The sequence below is a fragment of the Sinohyriopsis cumingii genome, chromosome 15, assembly GCF_028554795.1.
Source record: "Sinohyriopsis cumingii isolate HCF-2022 chromosome 15, ASM2855479v2, whole genome shotgun sequence".
Classification (NCBI taxonomy): domain Eukaryota; kingdom Metazoa; phylum Mollusca; class Bivalvia; order Unionida; family Unionidae; genus Sinohyriopsis; species Sinohyriopsis cumingii.
Genome location: NC_142975.1, coordinates 57,285,600 through 57,307,086, shown reverse-complemented (window position 1 = coordinate 57,307,086; position 21,487 = coordinate 57,285,600). Strand labels below are relative to the sequence as shown.

The 21,487-nt window shown below is 36.2% G+C and overlaps 1 protein-coding gene across 1 annotated transcript; it reads right to left on the bottom strand.

Moving 5' to 3' along the window:
* Nucleotides 1-2,573: 2,573 nt before the first annotated feature.
* LOC149781853 (carbohydrate sulfotransferase 1-like) lies at nt 2,574-21,048 on the bottom strand. Its single transcript, XM_089936048.1, has 5 exons — nt 20,777-21,048; nt 10,759-10,866; nt 9,684-9,861; nt 7,274-7,392; nt 2,574-3,505 (listed from the first exon to the last, which is right to left on the bottom strand). Exons 1-5 carry the CDS (start codon nt 20,838-20,840, stop codon nt 2,823-2,825), a joined length of 1,152 nt encoding a protein of 383 aa, XP_089792174.1. The 5' UTR covers nt 20,841-21,048; the 3' UTR covers nt 2,574-2,822.
* Nucleotides 21,049-21,487: the final 439 nt, after the last annotated feature.

Genomic DNA, 21,487 nt, shown 5'->3' with positions numbered 1-21,487 from the left:
GGTATATCAAATATATTTATGCCTGGACTCTTTATATTTCAAGCATATTGTTGTGCCTTGATTATTAGGTATATCAAGCACATTTATGTGTCTGGACTCTTTATATATCAAGCATATGTATGTGTCAGGACTTCTGATATATCACGCATGTATATGTGTTTAGACTCTTGGTATATCAAGCATATGTATGTGTTGGGACGCTTGATACATCAAGCATATATATATGTGTTGGAACTATTGATATATCAAGCATATTTTGTGTCGGGACTCTTGATGTATCAAGTATGTTGATATGTCTGGACTCTTGGTATTTCAAGCAAATTTTTGTGTCTTGACTATTTGGTATGTTAAACACATTTATGCGTCTGGACTCTTGGTATTTCATGCATATATACTTGTCTGGACTCTTGGCATTTCATGCTTATGTATATGTTGGTATATCAAGCATGTCTGTGCATCGCGACTCATACAAGCATGCTTTTTATGTCTGGATTATTGGCATATCAAACAAACGTATGCATCTGAAAGAGTAATTCAGAGAGTTTTTTTTATAATTAATATTAGCTGGGCCTAAACCATACACTATTTTGAGTGGTTCTTTATTAATGACAAAATTGCTGTATGTGGCTTTTGCAGCAACAAACTAGAGTGTTTGCATTTTATTTGTATTGTTTCACCACACAAAAACACGAGGACATAAATTGAAGCATGCTACAATAAATGTATGATATACTGCTTCTCTACCTTCAAAAGTATTTACCTATACGTTTAAAGAGCTTTTATTTGTCTTGCATCCTTTTTACTGGCATTCTTCGACTGTAGAGTACAGTGATCCCGGGTAACGGACTTTAGAGGTGTTGATTCATTCGCCTATGCTTTGCATAAAATGTTTCTATATCAACAATCAGGAGCTACCACTTCCAGTGCTCTCACCAACACCCCACTATATAGAAACGGGCTGATGATCAGATCTATCAATTTTTAGGGGCAGTGGGGGGGGGGATGGATCACAACAATGTATTTTGGGGGAATCGATTTTAATTTCTAACTTTCCATTTTACAAAATCTTATCATTTGATTCCTGTAATAATTACGTATTCATTTGTAGGATTGTTATTAATAACAAGGACGTAATAGCTAAAAAGAATAAAAATTTGCATGCTTATCTTGGAAATACTCAAATTAAAATCTCTTGACGTAAAATACAAACAAAAATACTGACTAAAATAGGACATTTTAGAATATATTTGTGGTCTTCACATCAACTGGTAATTAAAGCATATGCAATTATATGAAGTATTTTTTAACACTTTTTGGTTAATTTGTACAATAATTAAGTGTGATTGTGTTATGATTTTTTTTTAAAATAGGGGTCACTGAGCAATATTTGCTTTGAGAGCAGGTTAAGGATTTATGGGTGGTGAAGGCTTCATGTGGAATTTTACATGTTTTAGTATAGAAAAAACGATAATTGCAAGTTCAGAAAAGAACAAAAGTAAATTTGAGGAAAGTTTATAAGTACATGCAGTAAGCGAGTGTTAGAGAATGCCGGTGCAATCATGCTTTTGTAATTTAAAACTTAATTTACCTGTACGAAAACATTTCTGGACAACTCCTATTTTTAAACACAAAAGATTCCCCAAGGTCTTGGACCGTAATGATATGGTATTGCTAAACCAGTTAACAATTTTTATTATTTTTTTAAATCTCATATTGGCATATGATAATATTTCTGAACCACGAATTTTATCTTATAAAACAAAATATCATCGAGTCCCTGCAATGACAAGGAAAGCAGACTAAGGAATGCGAAAATCTCGTAGCTTTGAATGTACTTCAGGTCATACGAACCACAACAGTAACTCAATAAATGATGCATCAGAAAGACATTTATTGCAGCATATTACAACTGAGCTAGCCAAATACACTTCTAAGGCCCGATATTAATTTTGAACTCATTCTAAGTCGTATTAGTCTTAGAATGGTCTGAACATTAGATTGAGTTCACACAATACCAAAGCAATAGAGCTATGTATTTCGACACTGACAAAAAGCACTAACACAAGATAGCAGATTGTTTGGTTAATGCAAAACAATCAACGAAAAGAGAAATGACAGAAAGAAAATCCTGTGGAATAATTGACAAAGTCACTCCCTCAGTAGAGTAGAGCTGCACCCTCTCTGAGGCACTCCTCAATCTCAGATCAAGTATCAGAACATTGCGCAAATCACAGGCGACATTCCGCTGCCTGTGCTGCCATTTCCTCGGGTTTTTTATATATATAATATATATATATATATATATATATATATATATATATTATATATATATTATATTATATATATATATATTATATATATATATATATATATATATATATATATATATATATATATATATATATATATATATATATATTATATATATATATATATATATATATATATATATATATATATATATATATATATATAATATATATATATATATATATATATATATATATATATATATATATATATATATATATATATATATATATATATATATATAATCGAGTTTCCTTATAGATTGTTCTGACAACTTCACGTCCCTATAGCCTCACACGAAGTAAATGAACCAGAATGAGCAGACCGCGTGTGCAATTAGACATAAAGACTTTAAAAAGTTAGTATTTGTTTGGGTTCTGTCATGCCTCGAATTCCAAGAATGAATACGTACTCTGTTTTAGAATATATTAAAATCATTATTACTACCAGCCTATGTACTTGTCTACATACGCGCTCCGTGCACTTCCTAAGCATCTGTTATCGCAAGTCAGTTACAGAGACAGAAAACCTGGTACTCTAAATGAAACGAATGAATAATTAGAATATGTCGATTCGTCCGGAAAGGATATGTATCCAAGAGTTTTATATGCGTCCCGACAAACACTGTCCGCAATTTGAACTGTCTTCCATCGCAGAAGAATCCTCCAAGCGAAGGCTGGAGTTTTAATGTGACTGAATTTGGACATGTCCTCTGGTAGCTGTCTGGTCTTTGTAGCTCTTTCTAACATTTGAATTAAAGCCTCTTCCTCACTAGAACACTCCATACCCAGGAATTCGTATAATTTCTTTGCTTTATTCGTCCTATCGTCCATAATGTCTTCGTATATCAAAAATCTAAAACGACCTGGGTATTCTTTTATCAACTTTAAACCTTCTTTGTAGTCACTGAGCATTCTTGAACACTGAGCTGCAAGATGACTTTTCATCAATGAATCCTCTCGCTTGAACCAGAACCAGCTTCGGATCCGCGACCAGATCATAGCCCTCGGATCACGGAATAAATGAACAATTTTCATGTATTTGAAAGAGTCAAGCAGAATCTTGAGATTGCTAACTGATAATCGCAAAACCTTAGTCACTCTGTGGCGCGCTGAAATGCAGGAGTTTTTAAGTTCTTGTACACAGTTATTCCCCTCTTTCTCTTTGCAGTCAACGAAAGACGAAAAGCTTCCACCTGTATCGCAACAACAACATATATACATTAAACAGTAAAATATACAGCAAATTAGTGATTTTGGGTCAACGAGAATTGAACTAAACTGAAAAATGTGCCTTGTTGCCTTGTTTGGAGAGAAAGAAAATTAATAAATAAACGAGGCTTTTGTCCTTTGTTAAGGTCTGGGTACTGTTTATAATGAACCCTCTGTATTGTATATTTGATATTTTTATTATATTCTGAAGAAGAAAAGAACACGCTTTCGTCCTTTGAGTCTTCCGGAATGACATGACTAGAGCATGAAAACAAAAAATATTTGTGGAATTACAACACCCTAGAAAAAGAACAAACACCTATATAGGTACGAAATATCATGCGTTATAAGTCATTTTATATTAAAGGTTTGACGAAGTCTCGCCATTTCCTAGACATTAACAAGAAATCGAGGTAACGTCGTGGAAACTAACAACGATATTTATGTATAGGATATATAGTGTTATATTTGTCCGTCCTCTTTTCGTCCGTCCATTCGTCAGACATTTGTTAATTTGTGTGTTTATTTTGGATAATTTATATATTACAAAGGTTGGGGGGGTGAAGCATTAGTATACAACGAACACAACTCTAGTTTGAGCCTTTCCATCATTAATTTGGTGAAATCCAATAAGTAAAGCATACTTTAAGCAGACAACTTATTGTATATTTATGAATCGTAGACATTGCTTTTAGCTTCACTAGTCGAAGACCAAAAGAGCTTAAGTGTGACGACCTGTCGTCCGTCACCTGGTGTCCGTGTGTTTGCGCAAGTGTTTTATCATTACTCCTCCTAAACTGCTAAGATGATTGACATGAAATTTCATAAAGACACTCATCGCAAAGTCTGCTTTGTCCTAAATTAAAATGGTACCGCTATGACACTCAGTATGGGTCGTCATGGAGGCCATCTTGAAAATATTGTTGCCAGTAACAGCCTTAGCAAACGCAGGGCCCGATTTAGACCAATCTGGCGGGGCCCCGTGTGTGCACTGCATTTGGAGATAAACTTTTAAATAAGTTTTATATTGAACTTAAAATTTTCTTCCATCGCTTTAAAATTACTCTCTCGGTCCAATCGGCCTAAGGCCAGCCCTGCTTGCTGCCGTTCCTTCTCCTAAACGGATATTCACGTCTATATGGATTTTTACTAGAAGTCTTCTTATGATATTTAAATGGTATTTTATTCAAAAATTGTGTCAATATAACGTCTAACGTGTTCGCAAAGGAGGCCATCATTAAAATCGTGTTATCGTTATTCCTCCTGAACGGATAATAGTATTGACACTAGGTTTGCATTTTAAACAGGGATTTTCACTAAAATACTTCTTGCAATATGTATTTTCCCAATATTAGAGTTATGCCACCCCAACCTGCAAAATGACTGTCTTATTAGTCATTTTGAAAATATCTCCATAACTGCTTCCCTTGAACTAGTCCTGAATGAGAGTGGTACTTACCTGACCACAAACATATCAGCTACAGCGGCCATTTCCATAAATACCGCCCCCCCCCCCTTTTTTTATATCACTAATCTTCTTGAATGAATGATGGTGCTAATATACGTTTTTCACAAAAGCACCTTTTGCAATAAGTAATCGGTCCTGAATGAAAATGGACTTAGACCTGGCTACCGGCATGCAACGGGATTGCAAACGAGTTTGAAGGTTACCCCTCCCTGACTTAGGGTCAAGTCAGAGATTACTGGTCGCATCTGTTGTTATTCACCTATCGTTTTGAACACAGTGACTTGTGGATATATCAACAGCAAAAAATTGGACAGCATTCTGAGATCGATTTTACGAATGAATTTTTATATAACCCAGCTTGTGGGTACGTCTGAAGAATACATGGAATGATCTATTTTAATAACTTGTTTTTGTTTTCAAAACTAGGAATTATGTAGTTAGTCAGACTTATCGTGTTGGTGTATTTTGAGACAAGTTCAATAATCTTTCTTTGCATGATACAGGTTCAAATAAAATATTTGGAGTTTCTCAAACATATCTGATATAATCTCAATACACAGCTATTAAAGAGAAGAAAAGGATGAAGAGTCGGTCTTATTGTTCAGTCCTACGAATTTCATTCGGCCAATAATTTGTCAGTAGAGTCGATGACATTTTGTTTTATTGTAGTGTATTTGTGGGGTTTTGTTTGTTGTTGTTAACATACCGAGCTAAAATACAAAAGCAAGAAAGCAAAGAAAAAGTGATTCTCCAAAAGAAACAATATTTTTCTTCAAAAAACTAAACTGGAAAACAGAAAAATCTTAAGCAGAGATTTAGCACTGGATGATGTTTTTGTTTGTACCAGAGCTAAGCCGGTTCCGGTAATAAAATTTCATGGTGCGTCTCATGCAGAACACAAGCAGTCATTCGACCACATTTTAAAACAAAGAGGAAACCAAGAGAGAGTAGGATATATGATACTGGGACTATTTACGAAATATATATTACATTTACAATAACATATCGACATCGTTTGAGTATTGAAATAAAAACAAGTATAAAGACCACTCCGGTGGCCTAGTGGTTAGAGCGTCCGCCCCGCATGCGGGAGATCGTGGGTACTAACAGCTGCATCGATAGGCGCTCAGCGTTAAGAGGTTAGCGTTAGGACTGGTTGGCATGGTGTCGGCGGCTTGATGCCCCAGTGAAAGACATCACTTTAAGAACTCACGGTACTAATTCAGTTCCCATAGCAAACCTATGCAAACACCATGATATTAAAAATTCAATAACTTAAAATTTTTGAGTGCTCATGATCAAAACTATATTTATCAGTATAAATGAAACCAGGATGTCAGCTTCTGTGTAGAGGAAAGGACTATGAGCCGCGGCATTTTCTCGACCTGCGTGTGTTTGAAACATGTGCTTTCAATTCCGCACCAAAGAGTCAGGTGCTAATTTTAGTAATGAGTGTTCCAAACTCAAGACTGTTAAAGGACTGAAATTCCATCAATAAAACAATGTCTCTTTTTTCACTTACAACTAGGATAAGCTCTCAAAAGATCCTTTTTCCTACAACAGAATTTACATACCACTAGTACCGTATGTCCTTAAACTGCCACAATGCAGTCATCGTAGCGATATCACCGGAAAATTGTTAAAGCTACATTAATAATCTAAATCACACACACAATTATAAAAAAATACACATTTACAAATGATGTATGGAGATTGAAAAGACCAATATTGAATAATATTCGTATACAGACATAAATATAAAACTAAATTTGACTTTCGGTTTCATATATATATATATATATATATATATATATATATATATATATATATATATATATATATATATATATATATATATATATATCTGTGTGTGTGTGTGTGTGACATGACATGTCACATTCTCAGTGGCAGCGAAGGGGGGGGGGTCTTGCGAAGCAGTTGCTATCTGCCGCCATGCAATGGAGGGGGTGCCGTCTTAAGCTTTGTTGTTGCAGCTGAAATTTTTATAGCATTTCACCTCACTTTAGTGTAACGGATGCATTTCTTCACAAAACGTATATGGTTATGTGGGGTAGGTGGACGGAGATTGGCTACTGACATAAACCACGTTCTCTGTGGCATAGTAGGGGCTCCAGTAAACACAATTGCTCCCGGGCGCCTAAATTCCTCGAGACGTCACAGCACAACCCGTTAACACGTAAACTGCCACATATATCCCATCCATTGGTAAATGGTGTTTGCACCGTAGTTAAGTCCCTCGAGGGGACCTACGAAAGGTACCTACCTGACTTTCTGGCGGTAAAATGTGCAAGCACAGATTTTTCAAAGGAATCGAAATTGCACTGGTATATGTCACTCAAAATTTGTATCGCCTGTTTGAATGAAGAATTTTCCCTTGGTGGTCTGTAACGATAATAACACGAGTTTATCGTCGGGTTGGATACCAGACACCAATACATTTTCTAATCTTAGTCTATACAATCCTTGTGGAATTAATACATCGCTCTTGGTCGCCATAAGCAGAATGCGCTTCTTTTAATGATCCGCAACGGGTTGACCAAGTCACTCAAATGTCAATGGTGGAGGATAAATTGACATCGAAAGGAAGCCTGCAATATATTGTATTGATAAACTTGCGACAAATGAATGGTACAGAACATAGCTTGCATCGGAGGATAGAAAATCTATCGTAAGCTATACATTTTTACCCTCCTTCATTGTAATGTTTACACGATTTGATGCAACGCGTTTCTCCGTCGTTGATTTACCATCTGTCGTTGACATTATAAACGTTTTCGTATGCAGGGTTTGTGATCATTGTGTCTATTACATTTGCGTTTCAAATCATACTAGCAAGCAAACGGACTTTTCTTCAAATTGAATTTTACTGTAGAATTGGGGACTGCAGTGCCGGAAACAGAGAATGATGTATTATGGTTCCGCTTCAGTGTCAGGTTTTTGCAAAGGGTTTATAATGTAAAGAAAAAGTATTCCCCTGATTTTCACCACTTATGATTCTTTTATATAAAACGAAAAATATGCATATCTTGTGTGTGTGTGTGTGTGTGTGTGTGTGTGCGCGTGTAATGAATCAACATTGTTCTTAATTTTTATGTCTGGATGATGGGATGGTGGTGAGTGATTTGGGTTTTAAAGTACACAGCTATGAATTATTTCTAATATGGATGTCATGAAAGATTTCAAGCTCCGCATTCCTGAACTTCAGATGAAAATTATATTTTTTCCACAAAAAAGATAATGTTTATGTTTTTTTTTATATTCAAAAATTGTGTAAGTGCACTTACAGAGAACAGTGATGCATACTGTGTGAAGATTTCTTTCTGTATTTAAAGGGCAGAAAAAGTCAGTGTGTATTATGCTATTTAAAGTTCATTTCATCAGCACACAGAGGCAGTCCTTTTCATCTGGAATCAGACAGCAGATAGTTTTCCTAGTGGTGATTAAAAACTAGATGTCAATCTAATCTGGTGAAAGGCATGTCAGTGTATGGTAACTTTCTCTATATTGCGAGATTTGTGGACCAAATAACCTTGCTATCTGCCTTTTCTATTTCCAACGATGCTCCCAAAACCACAAAGCGGAACCTATACGTTTCAAAATAAGTCAACAACTAGGTACATTGGTTGTAAACCAGTCTATTGTTCAGTCATTTCGACCGAACATAACACTCTCGTATTTAAAGCAAAGTCCCAATCAGTCTTCATTGATAATTTTACAGCAGTTAAACCACCATTGTTAACCGCAAATCTTCAACATAAAACTGTTATCTCCCTTAACCGCTTCCTTCTAAAATACCACAATGTAATTCTCCTTGGAGCTGTGGCAGGGATGGTTGTGTCTTTACGACAGTCGACTGTGTATCGTGGATTTTAATGTTACAGATTTGACGTTCGACCGATATTAAAGCGCGGTACATTCACAGATTTATAAGAACTGTGTATAAATATATGACGCCGCATCAGGGAAAAGTTTGAGCACACACAAAAATGTACGACACATTCTGATTAAAACCAGATATTCACTGTCCTACGTAGGGCAGTGGAGATTTGATTTTAAACAGATTGGCGTACAGCAGCAGCATGCTAAACACTGATGTTCGATTATAGCACACGGAGTGAAAAGGCCATACCAGCTGAAACCAGCATTTCCATGCAAGAAGACATTGCTCTCTCTCTCTCTCATAACCTGGCTGGACTCTACATCATCTTATTTTACACAATTAAGTAAATAGTTTAGAGAGCGCATGCGCTCGGTTGGTCTGTGACCTTCTTGTCAAACTAATTGCAACCGTCCTGTAAACATGCCTTTTTAGCGGCGATAACATTTTGCTGTCTCAAGATATTGAATACTTCCTCATTGATTTAATTTCGCTGAACTATCTTTTTATGCCTATCAAATTTGCTTATCAGAAAAGTAACAGTTCAAAGGATTTAATTTGCGCTCGGACTTCTTAGTTACGAGAGTCCCTGCTTCCACTGCTTTCGGATTCTCGAAGAGAAGCCCTTAGTTTTCAAACTTAGATATTCTGTTTCTCAACACTATCCCTCAAGCGGAGAATTATGGGTATGGAAACTCCATTTTCAGAATCGTTCCGACTTTTCCTGAGGCATACAGTGATATGCAAGCATTCAGGTGGGTTGGAACGGTGAAATGTCATTTTATGGACAGCTTACCCACACTTTGGAACCACAATGTTGCACACTTGGTCGGTACCATTGAAGAATTCTTCTTCTGCTAACTTCCAAAGCGGCTCGTACACGTAGAAAGAATCCCTTCTGTGCCCCAATAACTCGCCGGTGAAAGTTGAACCCGAATGCATATAAGCATTTATCAAGATCATAAGCGGTTGTTCTGGAAAGAGATAATTTCGTTGCAAATTGTGTTATTCTCCTTTTGCTTCGTCCGGAATAGCTTTAGTCGCGAAGTTGTAATTACAAAAGCGCAGCATCATTCATGTCAACAAACTACCAACCGTTTGCTCCTTTCCAGTCCTGACTGTTTCTAATTCAGCACTATTTTGCATATAAAACTACGGTAAAGCTCTTACAAGAAAGGCAAAGATATTAATTATTATAATTTTCTTCAATAACATTTCCTCCGTCAACCAACTAAGACAAAATTCCGACTTTCAATTTTCCGTTTCCTGTTTTCCATCAAGACATTAAGAAAGCTATATGGATAATCTTGCATGGCCAATCAAATAGTACGGTGGAAGTTCACTGATTGGATATTTAATTTTTTAGCGGAACGTTGAACACATTATTCGCTATATCATGCCGAGAAAATGGGAGCTAAGTGCCTTTCCAAATGACACACGGAGGCAGCCGACAAGAAATACGAGATACGCTCTAACGACTGATCTACCTCGGTTCCGCATTTTAAAAGGTTGATCTTTTGAAGTTTTTTGCTTAACCACCCACCTACCCCAAACAATAAATTTAAATGCCGCTTACTCGTGAGAATTGTGGTGCCCTCCTAGTAGCAATGGGAATAAGATAATCATCATATCTTATAACTTATCGATGATCAAGTAATAATCAATTAACTGTTTCTGCCGTTTCGCCTTTCCAAAAAACGGGTACTATTTTTCAAAATGTTTTAAGCAGAAACGGTGGGAATGGCGCAGCTCTGGATTTCAACCAAATCAATCATTGAAAGGGTCGATTCGGTAATTTAACTGAAAGTGATCGATACTCTACCAGACTGATTAAGCAAAATAGCAGAGCACCATAGAACACTTTTATTTACCTGTATCTGTAAGTCTTGATTTGTCAAGGGTTTGTTGATTCAGTGACATTGTAGTGATGTTTCCGAACCTGTGCTGAACGTTAGATCTCACCATTGCACTGAACATCACTGTAAATAATAATAATAATAATAATAATAATGTAATGCAGATGCATATCACAAAACTTCATGCATCTTAAATGAAGCATGTGGCACATCGGCTTTAACTACTTCCGTAGTACACAAGGGTTATGTTCGCTTCTCCATGTGGTCTACATAGTGTGATAAAACTTTTAACCTAAGTTCTATTTTTCAAAATATTCCTTTCTTAACTTTTTCTCGGAAATGTCCAGAGAGGGAAAAAGGAAAACTCTTATTACGCATACTATGCGACAACTGGTAACAGTTTAGACTACAAAATAACTTAGTACAATCCTTCCCGATTTAAGAAGAAGAAATGATGACAATTGCTTGACTTCTCAAAATACCCATTTGAAAAAAGAAAAAAACATTTCAAGAAATAATCCCACATTTGGGCTAGAAGAAACACAGAATCATTTATATGTCTCTAGAACAATTGCTTATTAAATTAAAATGTTTTGTTAAATCATTAAATTATCAAATATAGAGGGAGATTAAAGAAACCAACGACTTACAATGCATCTACAGCAACCATTCTTGTCACTGGTAAATTTAGAAATAGATCTTTCAGGCAGATTAGAGAAAGCAATAACAATATATATATATATATATATATATATATATATATATATATATATATATATATATAGTTTAAAAGATATCATAGGCAGTTGATCAGCTATCCGTGGTGTGAATTTGTACAAGTCACTTTACTCGGGTGGCCAAGTAGTCTAAATCACTCGCTTTTACAGATCACTGACATCTAACCTCTCTTCGCGTGGGTTCGAGTCTCGGCTCGGCCAAATTACGTATGTGAGAAAGCTTGCCAGTCGCTTCCTGTGGGTCGGTTCTTGCCAGGGTTTTATCAGGGTTCTTACTCCACCAAAATATACTGGCATTCATGTATAATGTATATTGTGCCTATAATAGCGTTAAACTAATAACAACCAATAAACCAACTTTACTTGGAATAACTCAGTACTTCCACGTGTTAATATGCCGTGAAAGGGTAGTCATCTGATTGCAGAAGTACCAAAGGCAGACAAGCTTATCATCCTTTGTGACTTCAATGATAGAGTTGGCACAGACGACCCGGTATCACCAGGAGTCATTGGCAAAAATGGATACAATCAGCAGAGGAGGGCTTTGAAAGATCATGACAAAATTTGTTGTCGAGAGAAATGTATCGTCATGGTTCGGCAATTCTGTGATTGCTCGTCTAGGGGATGGAGTTGAGTCGTTTGAACCACTCCGAATTCACCAATGGAGGCAAGCAATGATGTGTGTTGACCCCAACCCTCTTCAGTATAATGTTTACAGCAATACTTTCTAACGCCTTCCATGATTATTGAGCTGGGACTGACAAAATGCAAAACTAATGGCAATCTATTGAATCAGAGAAGACTATAGGCAAAAACGAAGTAACAGAAAGTGACTCTTAGTTATCTCCTGTTTGCTGACGTCTATTCACTGGATACCAACTCTGAGCCTGACATGCAAAACAGTATCGACCACTTCTCTTCAGTTTGTGACAATTTCAGTCTCACAGTCGTATCAAGAAGACAGAGGTAGTGCACTAACCTGCATCAGGAAACCTTTACTTACATCCTACTATCACAGTAAATAGCCAAACTCTCATGCCAGTGGACAAGTTCAACTATCTCAGCACGCTGTTACGTGCGATTCATATCAATGATGAACCAATGCAATAATTGATAAAAGAAAGTGTGGCCTTTGGCACACTACGTGCAAATGCGTCAGATCAGAGGTATCAGCCTACAAACACAACTTAAGGTTTACAAAGCCATTATGTTGCCGACCCTGCCTTATGCTAGCGAAGCATGGACGGTTTACAGAAGCCATGCCAAGAGAAACGTACAGTTTTGTTGATTAAATACCTAATACTCATAAAAATTAGATAAATTCCAGTTCTTGGATGTACTGATGTACCAATATTATTGAATGTGCTGAAGTGCCAACAGTCTTGATCTGTCTGGCATTCTCCAAAATGTCTTTGATTGAATTCACAATAATTCCGAAATATCGGTTAGTCGAAACAGTCATGTGAACTTTGTAGATCGGATAAATAAGTTAAATAAATGATTCCTCTCAAATGAAATCTAAGAACATTAACTACTTCAACAGATTGAAAATAAAATAAGAACAGTAATGAAAATATGAATATGAATAATTATTTACTTCTTTCTACTTCTACACATATCTGTGACACTATTACGACTATATCACAGTACATTCCCTCGTGACATATGTCGTAATACATCCCACCTGATCTAAGTTCGTCCTGAAGGCTGGGTCTAGAACCCGAACCAAAGGAAATTACCTTTTAATAGCATCATTATCTTGAAATATAATCTACAATTATGGACAAACATTATCTGTGTAATATGTTTATACGCATAATCTTTACCATCTAGAATGATGTTAAAAAGTTAAACACACAAAATAGATAACACTACGGTATGGAATGGACTTGGATACAGATGAAGCCGAAAACTCTTGTCTTCAGAAGTAGAAGGCATATTTTTATTTCTAAAAAAAATGTACTATTGTGGAAAAGTAATACAATTTTGTTAAACTTGAAATTATCATTGTCTTGTGTTTTATAGTAATTGTAAAGTTTCAAGAACACTCCACATTGTCAGGTAAAGAAATAAATACACTTAAGATTTTGAATTCACACTTGTAAAATCAAACATAAAAATTAAGAAAATGGATGGGATTATTTGATGTATACATTTCTCATATCCTTTCAAACCTGATAAGTTTGGGATTGCTTATCGAAGATACCACTGAGCACGTACCACCTACGTTTATCAGATATATTTTTGTATTGATAATTTATTTCTTCATATACTTCTGTAGGTAATTTTGCAGTACATTCTTTCGTGGTCAGCTTGAGGAGTAAACATTAAGCTTGATATATTGGCTAGGATAGCTAACGGTCCAAAGCGACATTAACCAGGGGAAAATATTTTAGGAAGTTGTGTTCCTCTGAAACAGGTGTCATAAAATTGAAACAAGATGGCCGCTATCGCTTAACCGGCTTGAAGCAGCTGTTCCGTTTTTTAGGGCCGTTTTCATTATATGTGTTCCTGTTTTCATCTACGTTATTGTGTTCATTACGTATTGGCGGTTAAATCGTATGTGTTTATTCATCCCCTTGTTTTGGAAATGAAAACAATTAGACTTTTTCTCAGCTGTCTTGCTCCACTGTTTTTGAACAAACCGCCATCACGTGAATCTCGCCCGTTCATGCTACGATGGGCCCTCATTAATTGCTTTAAATGATCACTCCTTGGCTCTCCACACTACATTGCGCTCTAGACTAAATGAACTAGGACTACATTCATCATTACCTAAATGTAAACAGAAGCGCAAAAAGAAACGTTGTTTCAAGGCTGGCCGGCGTAAAACAGGAAGAATAATTCCAGTTATCTCCCTTATTTCGGCTGAACAATTTAAAAATATTCGATCGTTAATTTAGATAACCTAATTCAAATCCCAATTAATTCGTCAACCTTTGTGTCAACTATCCAAGAGATACCTCCGCGTATTGCATTATTCAATGCCCATTCAGTAGAACCACCGGAAAAGCGCACAGATATAGTTAATTTTATCAACGACCAGAATATTGACCTATTATTTCCTGACAGAAACACGGCTAAAAACATCAGGCGACGAGCCCTAGTGAGTGGATCTAACACCCACTGGTTATTCCATCAAGTCGTTGCCCCGTAATTCTCGCGGAGGTGGAATTGCTGTCATCACAAAGAACTCGATGATAAAACGTCTTAACCACACCACAACATTCAATTTCGACCACACATCGTTTGAACTAGTCCAAGCCACACTCACAATGCCTATACCGCCCTCCTCCTAGTAGAAGAAAAAAAAAACAAGCTGACTGACTCTCTCTTTTTGGAGCAGTTTCTGAATCTCCTGGACTATGGAAATTCGATAGGTGGCAACCTGATTATTCTTGGAGATTTCAACTTTCACTTTGACTGTCCCGGAAACCCGAATACATAAAAACTCATAGATTCCATTAATGTTTTCAACCTCAATCAGATAACCAACCCACCCATAAACATGGTCACATTTTAGACTGGATTCTTCATAGACCTGATAATAACATTCATCGGTCCTCCCTGGTATCCCATGACCTTGCATCATATCACCTCTGCATTATATGCCATCTTGATGTATCAGTCCCTAACCCTCCACCTTTATCTGCTACCGCAGAACAACTTGATTACTGCCTGCGTTCATTGTTTGACAAACATGCACCAGCTACCAAGTGCAGAGGATCAATTCAGAAGTGTTCTCCATGGTATAGCAGTGTTAGGGACCAGCTTCGCACTGCTAAAAGAGACCGCCGTAAAGCTGAGAAAATTTGGCTTTCCACTAGACTCACTATTCATAAGCAAATCTATGAAGCCGCTAAGAAGAATGTCACAAATATAGTCCATGCAGCGAAATCAGCCCACTATACTACTAAGATCATGGAAAGTTCCAGCTGCAAAGAGCTCTTCGAGATAACTAACAAGCTAATGTCAAGGAACAAATCTACACCACTTCCATCTACCTTCTCTCCAATCGACCTTCCGGACATGTTTGCAAATTTCTTCTGTGACAAAGTACAAATCATTAGAGATAAGCTTGACACTACAATTTCAACTGACTCCTCGTCACCATACAGTTGGGGTACGGAATCTGAGCGGCAACCATTAGCAGCATTTGAACCTGTCTCTATGGATTTGGTACGTACAATCCTGATGAAGCGTGCACCAAAGTCATGTGAACTTGATCCAATTCCAACATCACTGCTGAAGAAACCAATACTAGACCATAACGAATTAAAGAACTACCGCCCAGTTTCTAATCTCCCATTCATATAAAAAAAAAAATCTTAGAAAATGTTGTTCTATCCCATCTTGTATCTCATCTAAATTTAAACACTTTTTAGCAATGTACAATCTGCATATCGCCCTTGCCACAGTACTGAAACTACTCTTCTAAGAGTAGTTAATGACATTCTCTCTGCGTCAGTCCTCACCCTCCGTGATTTGTCTGCAGCATTTGACACAATAGACCATGATATATTACTTCATCGTCTCCAGCATGTATTTGGCAGTCATGATACAGCCTTACTGTGGTTCACGTCCTACTTGGTCAACATGACACAAATTGTATCTGCAAATGGAATACACTTCAGCCCAGTTGATCTATATTGTGGTGTTCCACTGGGGTATGTTCTTCGTCCTCTTCTCTTCATTCTGTACACTCAGTCGCTCTCAAGTGTCATAGATCATCATCCAGTGTCTCACCAATTAGACGCTGATGACACCCAAATATACAATCTAGCCACCCAACTGAAGTTGATGCTACCATCCAAGGTGTAGAGAGGTGCTTTACTGATGTGAAATCATGGATGACATGTAACAAGCTGCAGATGAATGATGATAAAAATGAGGCCATTCTGATCACAACACAAACACCTTCTCATTCACATCCTTTACCTCAAACAATAAATATCAGCAACACCAACATTAAATTCGCACAATCAGTACGAAACCTAAGTGTCACTCTGGACAGTACTCTCACGTTGCACAACATGTCATGAACATATGCAAGGCTGCATATCTTGAGCTGAGACGCATCAGCTCCATTCGCAAATATCTTTCAGTTGATGCCACTAAAACACTTGTGTGTTCATTAGTACTTTCAAGACTGGACTATTGTAACTCAGTTCTGTCTGGTTCATCTCAATATCTGCTCCAGAAACTTCAAAAAGTTCAAAACACAGCTGCTCAGATCATACTTAGAGTACCACGTTCAGAGCACACCTCCCCGCTGCTCTGTACCCTACACTGGCTATCCATTCGATCCAGAATCAAACACAAAATTTGTTCTCTGTGCTACATTTCACTGTCGGACTCTAGTCCAACATACCTATCCGACCTCACCCATGTGTATACAACAGCAAGATACTTACGCTCCTCTTCTGACAATCGTATACTCATTATTTCGGATAAATCGCAACGTTAATCTCGATTACATATTATGGTTCATTAATATAAGTTTATAACTATTGCTTAATTTATTCATCTTAAATTCATGTTTCATTTTACTTTTTTTCAGAAATAAGTAATTGCCTGTTTTATGATTCATGTTTGTTATGAATTAGCAGATATATAGAAGTTTGGTATGTAATATGAATCATGTATTACAATAATTCGTGCATTTTTTTTCTGACGTAATTAGGGTGAATGTGTAAATTATCTGTCTTAAATCTTTGTATCATTTATTCTCATGATTGATTTCCCTATGTCTAAAAATGAATATTAAGGAATCGCTAATCAGTAAAGCAACGTAGTTAGGACAAGGAGTGAAGTCCATTAAGTCGTATGTAATTAAGCTGTGAATTCTTTCCGAATGGATCGATGGTGTAGAGCTTGTGTCGACTGAAAGGTCAGCTGGTAAATTTAAGGCAGCATGGCAATGATGGAATCAGATATGGCAAATTATGTCATCGTGCTCAGTTAAAAATGTGGTAAACGCTAACCAGGCACCGGTTTATTATAATAGTTCTATGTTTATTAAATGTGAATTACCATTGATAGTTCTGTTAAATTTATATGGATAATATTTGACAGAAAGGGGTGGGAATATTTTTGGATCCCAGGAGAAGGAAAATTCTGACGCGTGTCCGCAACTAAACGGAAACGTCGACTGATCGCCAGCAATGATTTGGGAACGACCGGAATCAGCATGTGATGCTATCATGTCGGCAATCTGAGTTCGACCTGTCACTCGATCATATGATGAGTGTTCTATAAGTAATAGAACAACTAAATGAATTTCGCATAATTTTCTACCTCTTTTTCTGGCAGAAAGCGAATCATTAACATGTAATTTTTGTTTATGCAATTGATTAAATTGTTGTATTTTACATACGGGGAGCTCTATATCTCTGCTCTGTACTCTGTTGTTCCTTCCTTTAATTTCCTATTCTATGTTATTATTTACTCCATCAGGGCAATACCACCGTGGTCGATCATCTCCTAGATAACGATAACCAATGACCATAAGACGTGGATATCTCACACCATCATCAACCACACTATCCCTGTTTTTGAATGTGAAAAGGTTACATTAGATGCTACTGTATACGATGATTGTTTGCTTATAAAATTAAAAGGACTAGAAATATTGGTTGAAAACAAATACATAGTGAGTATGTAATATCATTTACATTGTACAGGGTATAGCATGAACAGTCACAAAATAAACTACCTCACCTGATCCATCCTTAGTGAGAGGTTTATTCAGAATTACGTTTCATTATTTCTTCAAAATATAAGGTAAAATTGTGTTGCATTTAATAACCATGCAATGTTTAAGAGTAAAGAAAGAATCTGGTTAGTTCCTGCTCAGCCGTTATATGTTGCTCACGATTTATCTCATGAAAGAATTCAGAATACGTCGGCAAAGCTCACGGATCAAGTGCAACAATCGGGCTTCTCGTAATATTAAATGTGTATATATGGACATCGCGTGACACTTGCGCGTTAGTAGTCTGTTCCACTGTGTTGTACAGATTGATCAATTGATTTTCTTTCAATTAATGTCATTTGTTGCATGTTAAAAATAATGATTCATTGTTACGTACTTAGGCTCGAATAAACAGTAACACAAGAAAGAGTGAAAACAATAAGCTTTGATAAAATATAATTTATTTTCCTGGAAAAAAATTCTGTAAAAATTAAGAAGAGAAAATTAACTTACGGTTTTAAGAATTAAATCCAAAAATAATCCAAGAATAAAATTTTCGAAGTCCTAACAACAAAATGTTCTAATGATTTCAAGTTCCAGTCCAGACGAAGAATCCAAGATGGAAGACAATGACGTATGATGTAATCGGTAGTGTTGAAGACTTCAGTTCTTTCAAAAACAAGAATTATCACTCCTGGTTTTGCAAATCTGAATAAAGTTTTATAAAAACTGTCCTTCTTCAACAATTTTACATGAGCACACGCATTTTCGGGGGGGGGGGATGTAATCCTTTTGAATCAAAGTAATTTGAAATAACTCCAATCCACGTTATTTGAAATAACTCCAAACAGCACAAATACAACTTCTAGTGTAAGAAAAAGACCAGTTTCTACTGAGAATAACTCTCCAAAACAAAGGTTATATTGTCTTGTAAACGTAAAACGGGGTCACGTGATCATGTTCTAGAACTCCGTAGAAATTAGGTACTTGTTAAAGATCACGTACACCCAGTGTGGCCCTGACGAAAACCAATCGCTTTACTCTAAGAAATAAAAACTATTTAAAAAAAGTTGTGTACATCTTAAACACGCAGTCCCATCATGACCTCGACAACAACCAATCATTTTAAAATAAAAATAGAACTTATTTACGTGGTTGCTCCTAATTTTTAATAAAGGTCAGGATCTAGTTCAACATCTGGTGTTTATAAAACGAACAGTCAAGGTCAAACTATTTTCTGGAAACAGTATCAGCTCTAGTAAATAAATTTACATTACAATAGCATGCAATGAAAACAAAAACAAAACTGACAAACAATTAAACTGAAGTAAATATATATTAAATCAAATATATATATAACATCATTTATACAAAGATTTTATATTGATTTTATAGGTAGGCATCTAGATCATTCTATTTAATTCGAGGTATTTTTTAATTTTTTGTAACGCTAATTTCTGTGTCTACTACACCAGTAGGAACATTTCAGGTTCACGAAAATATTTTTAAAGGTTCAGTATTGGAAATCTTGATATTAAAACGCGTTAGTGTGAAAATAAACAATATATGACTAGAACGCTGCTGCGCGATTTCTCATAGCGGCAAGCCAATACTGAGCGCTGTGCTCGTTTTTAAGCTGTAGAAAAGACTCGATACATGTTGCACGGAATAGCTTTCATTTTTGTTTTAAAGACTGATTTACATATTTTCGTGCCATCAAAATTAATTGTATGTAAAACTGGTTGTCAGCGCAACTTCATCTTTGGAGAGTATAGATTAGAATAAATCTAATTCAGCGAGAAACCTTCGCATTCTAAACAACTTAATTTTTAAAATAACTCTGCTCAATCTGAAGTATTCCGACCATTCATAAAACCTTCCAGTTCAAGAAAACTGTTCAAAACACACACTATTGTACCTGTGTATATGAAGTGTTATTATTAAAAACATTTTAAAAAATCGCCTGTCTAGAGGTGCATTGCTCGAGAGCGCGTGACATAAAATTAATAAAATTTAAACCATAATTTTTCATTGGCTATATAAAGTAATAATTGTTTGCTGAGTCTTCCTTCCCATACCTATTTATTTTGTGGTAGGTACCGCGCGACCTTTTTTTAAAAAATAAAGTTTTAAAGTGTACACAACCACATTATTAGCAAAGATAACGTTCCTTTGTCTTCTGCAATCTCCTTCCCATAGAATTAAATTTCTCGTTCATTTCTGATAATAAATAAGTAATTGTGGTTGGTAGTCATATATATTGAAGAAGAAATGTAGTATTGGGAGAGATACATGTAAAGTGCAGTTAGACTCCAATGGAATGAGAATTAGAGATAAGCAGACAGGATGCCAAATGACGGATAGAGAGGAATGAAATAGACGGAATTCTGATTGAATTAGAGATAAACAGATGTACAGAATGGCAAACTGTTGATACGGATAATTATATAATGGTATACAGCAGTGTAAATGCATAAAATATAAAAAGTGTTAGTCTCAATAAGACAAGTGGCTATCCTGGTCTCTAAGACGTGCAGAAAGACATACGCATGGACATTATAAACACTTACCCCCAATTTGCACAAGGCATGACTATTATTACCTGAAAGCATCATAAGTGAACCAAGCAAAAGAACCAGCACTGTCATCTGCTGGAATTTCCGCATTGTTTACTTTGAATATCCTTTTGAGAAGCTGGATGTTAGACCCGGACCAAAAACATGAAGATAAGCAGCTCATGTGCGATGGTTACTTTCTGCAAACCATGAAAAACATTGCCTAAGTTCTTAAATTTAAGTTCTGCATACATAACTTCTGTATTTTTCGCAAATATTGATAACATTTGCTAAACACTGCTTCTTGAGTCATGTATGCTCTCAGTACACTCTCAACATAATGGTAGAGCATGTTATCTCTCCACATCGTCGGGATCGTATATATCCTCTTATTATTCTACTTTACATGGTGCCAAAAATATTGGCTACATATACGTATACAGAAAATGGCAATATTCAGACACCTACGTCGCTGATATAATATGCTAAAATTGCTAGACGACTGATTTGGATTCTCAAAATAAGGCCTTTATGTTGAGATCATAGCTTTGGCATTATGGGATTGTCCCCTGAGATGGGGGGGGGGGGAATGAATTGATACAGTTTGGTGGCTTAGATTTTGTTCCTTGTTCAATGTTATGACAATGTAGCTTCTATAGCCCAATACTATATCACCTATATATCCGTAAGATGTTGATAAATATCTGGGTATATTGGTCATGATCATATCTGATGTAAGCTCCAATGCGATTTACCAC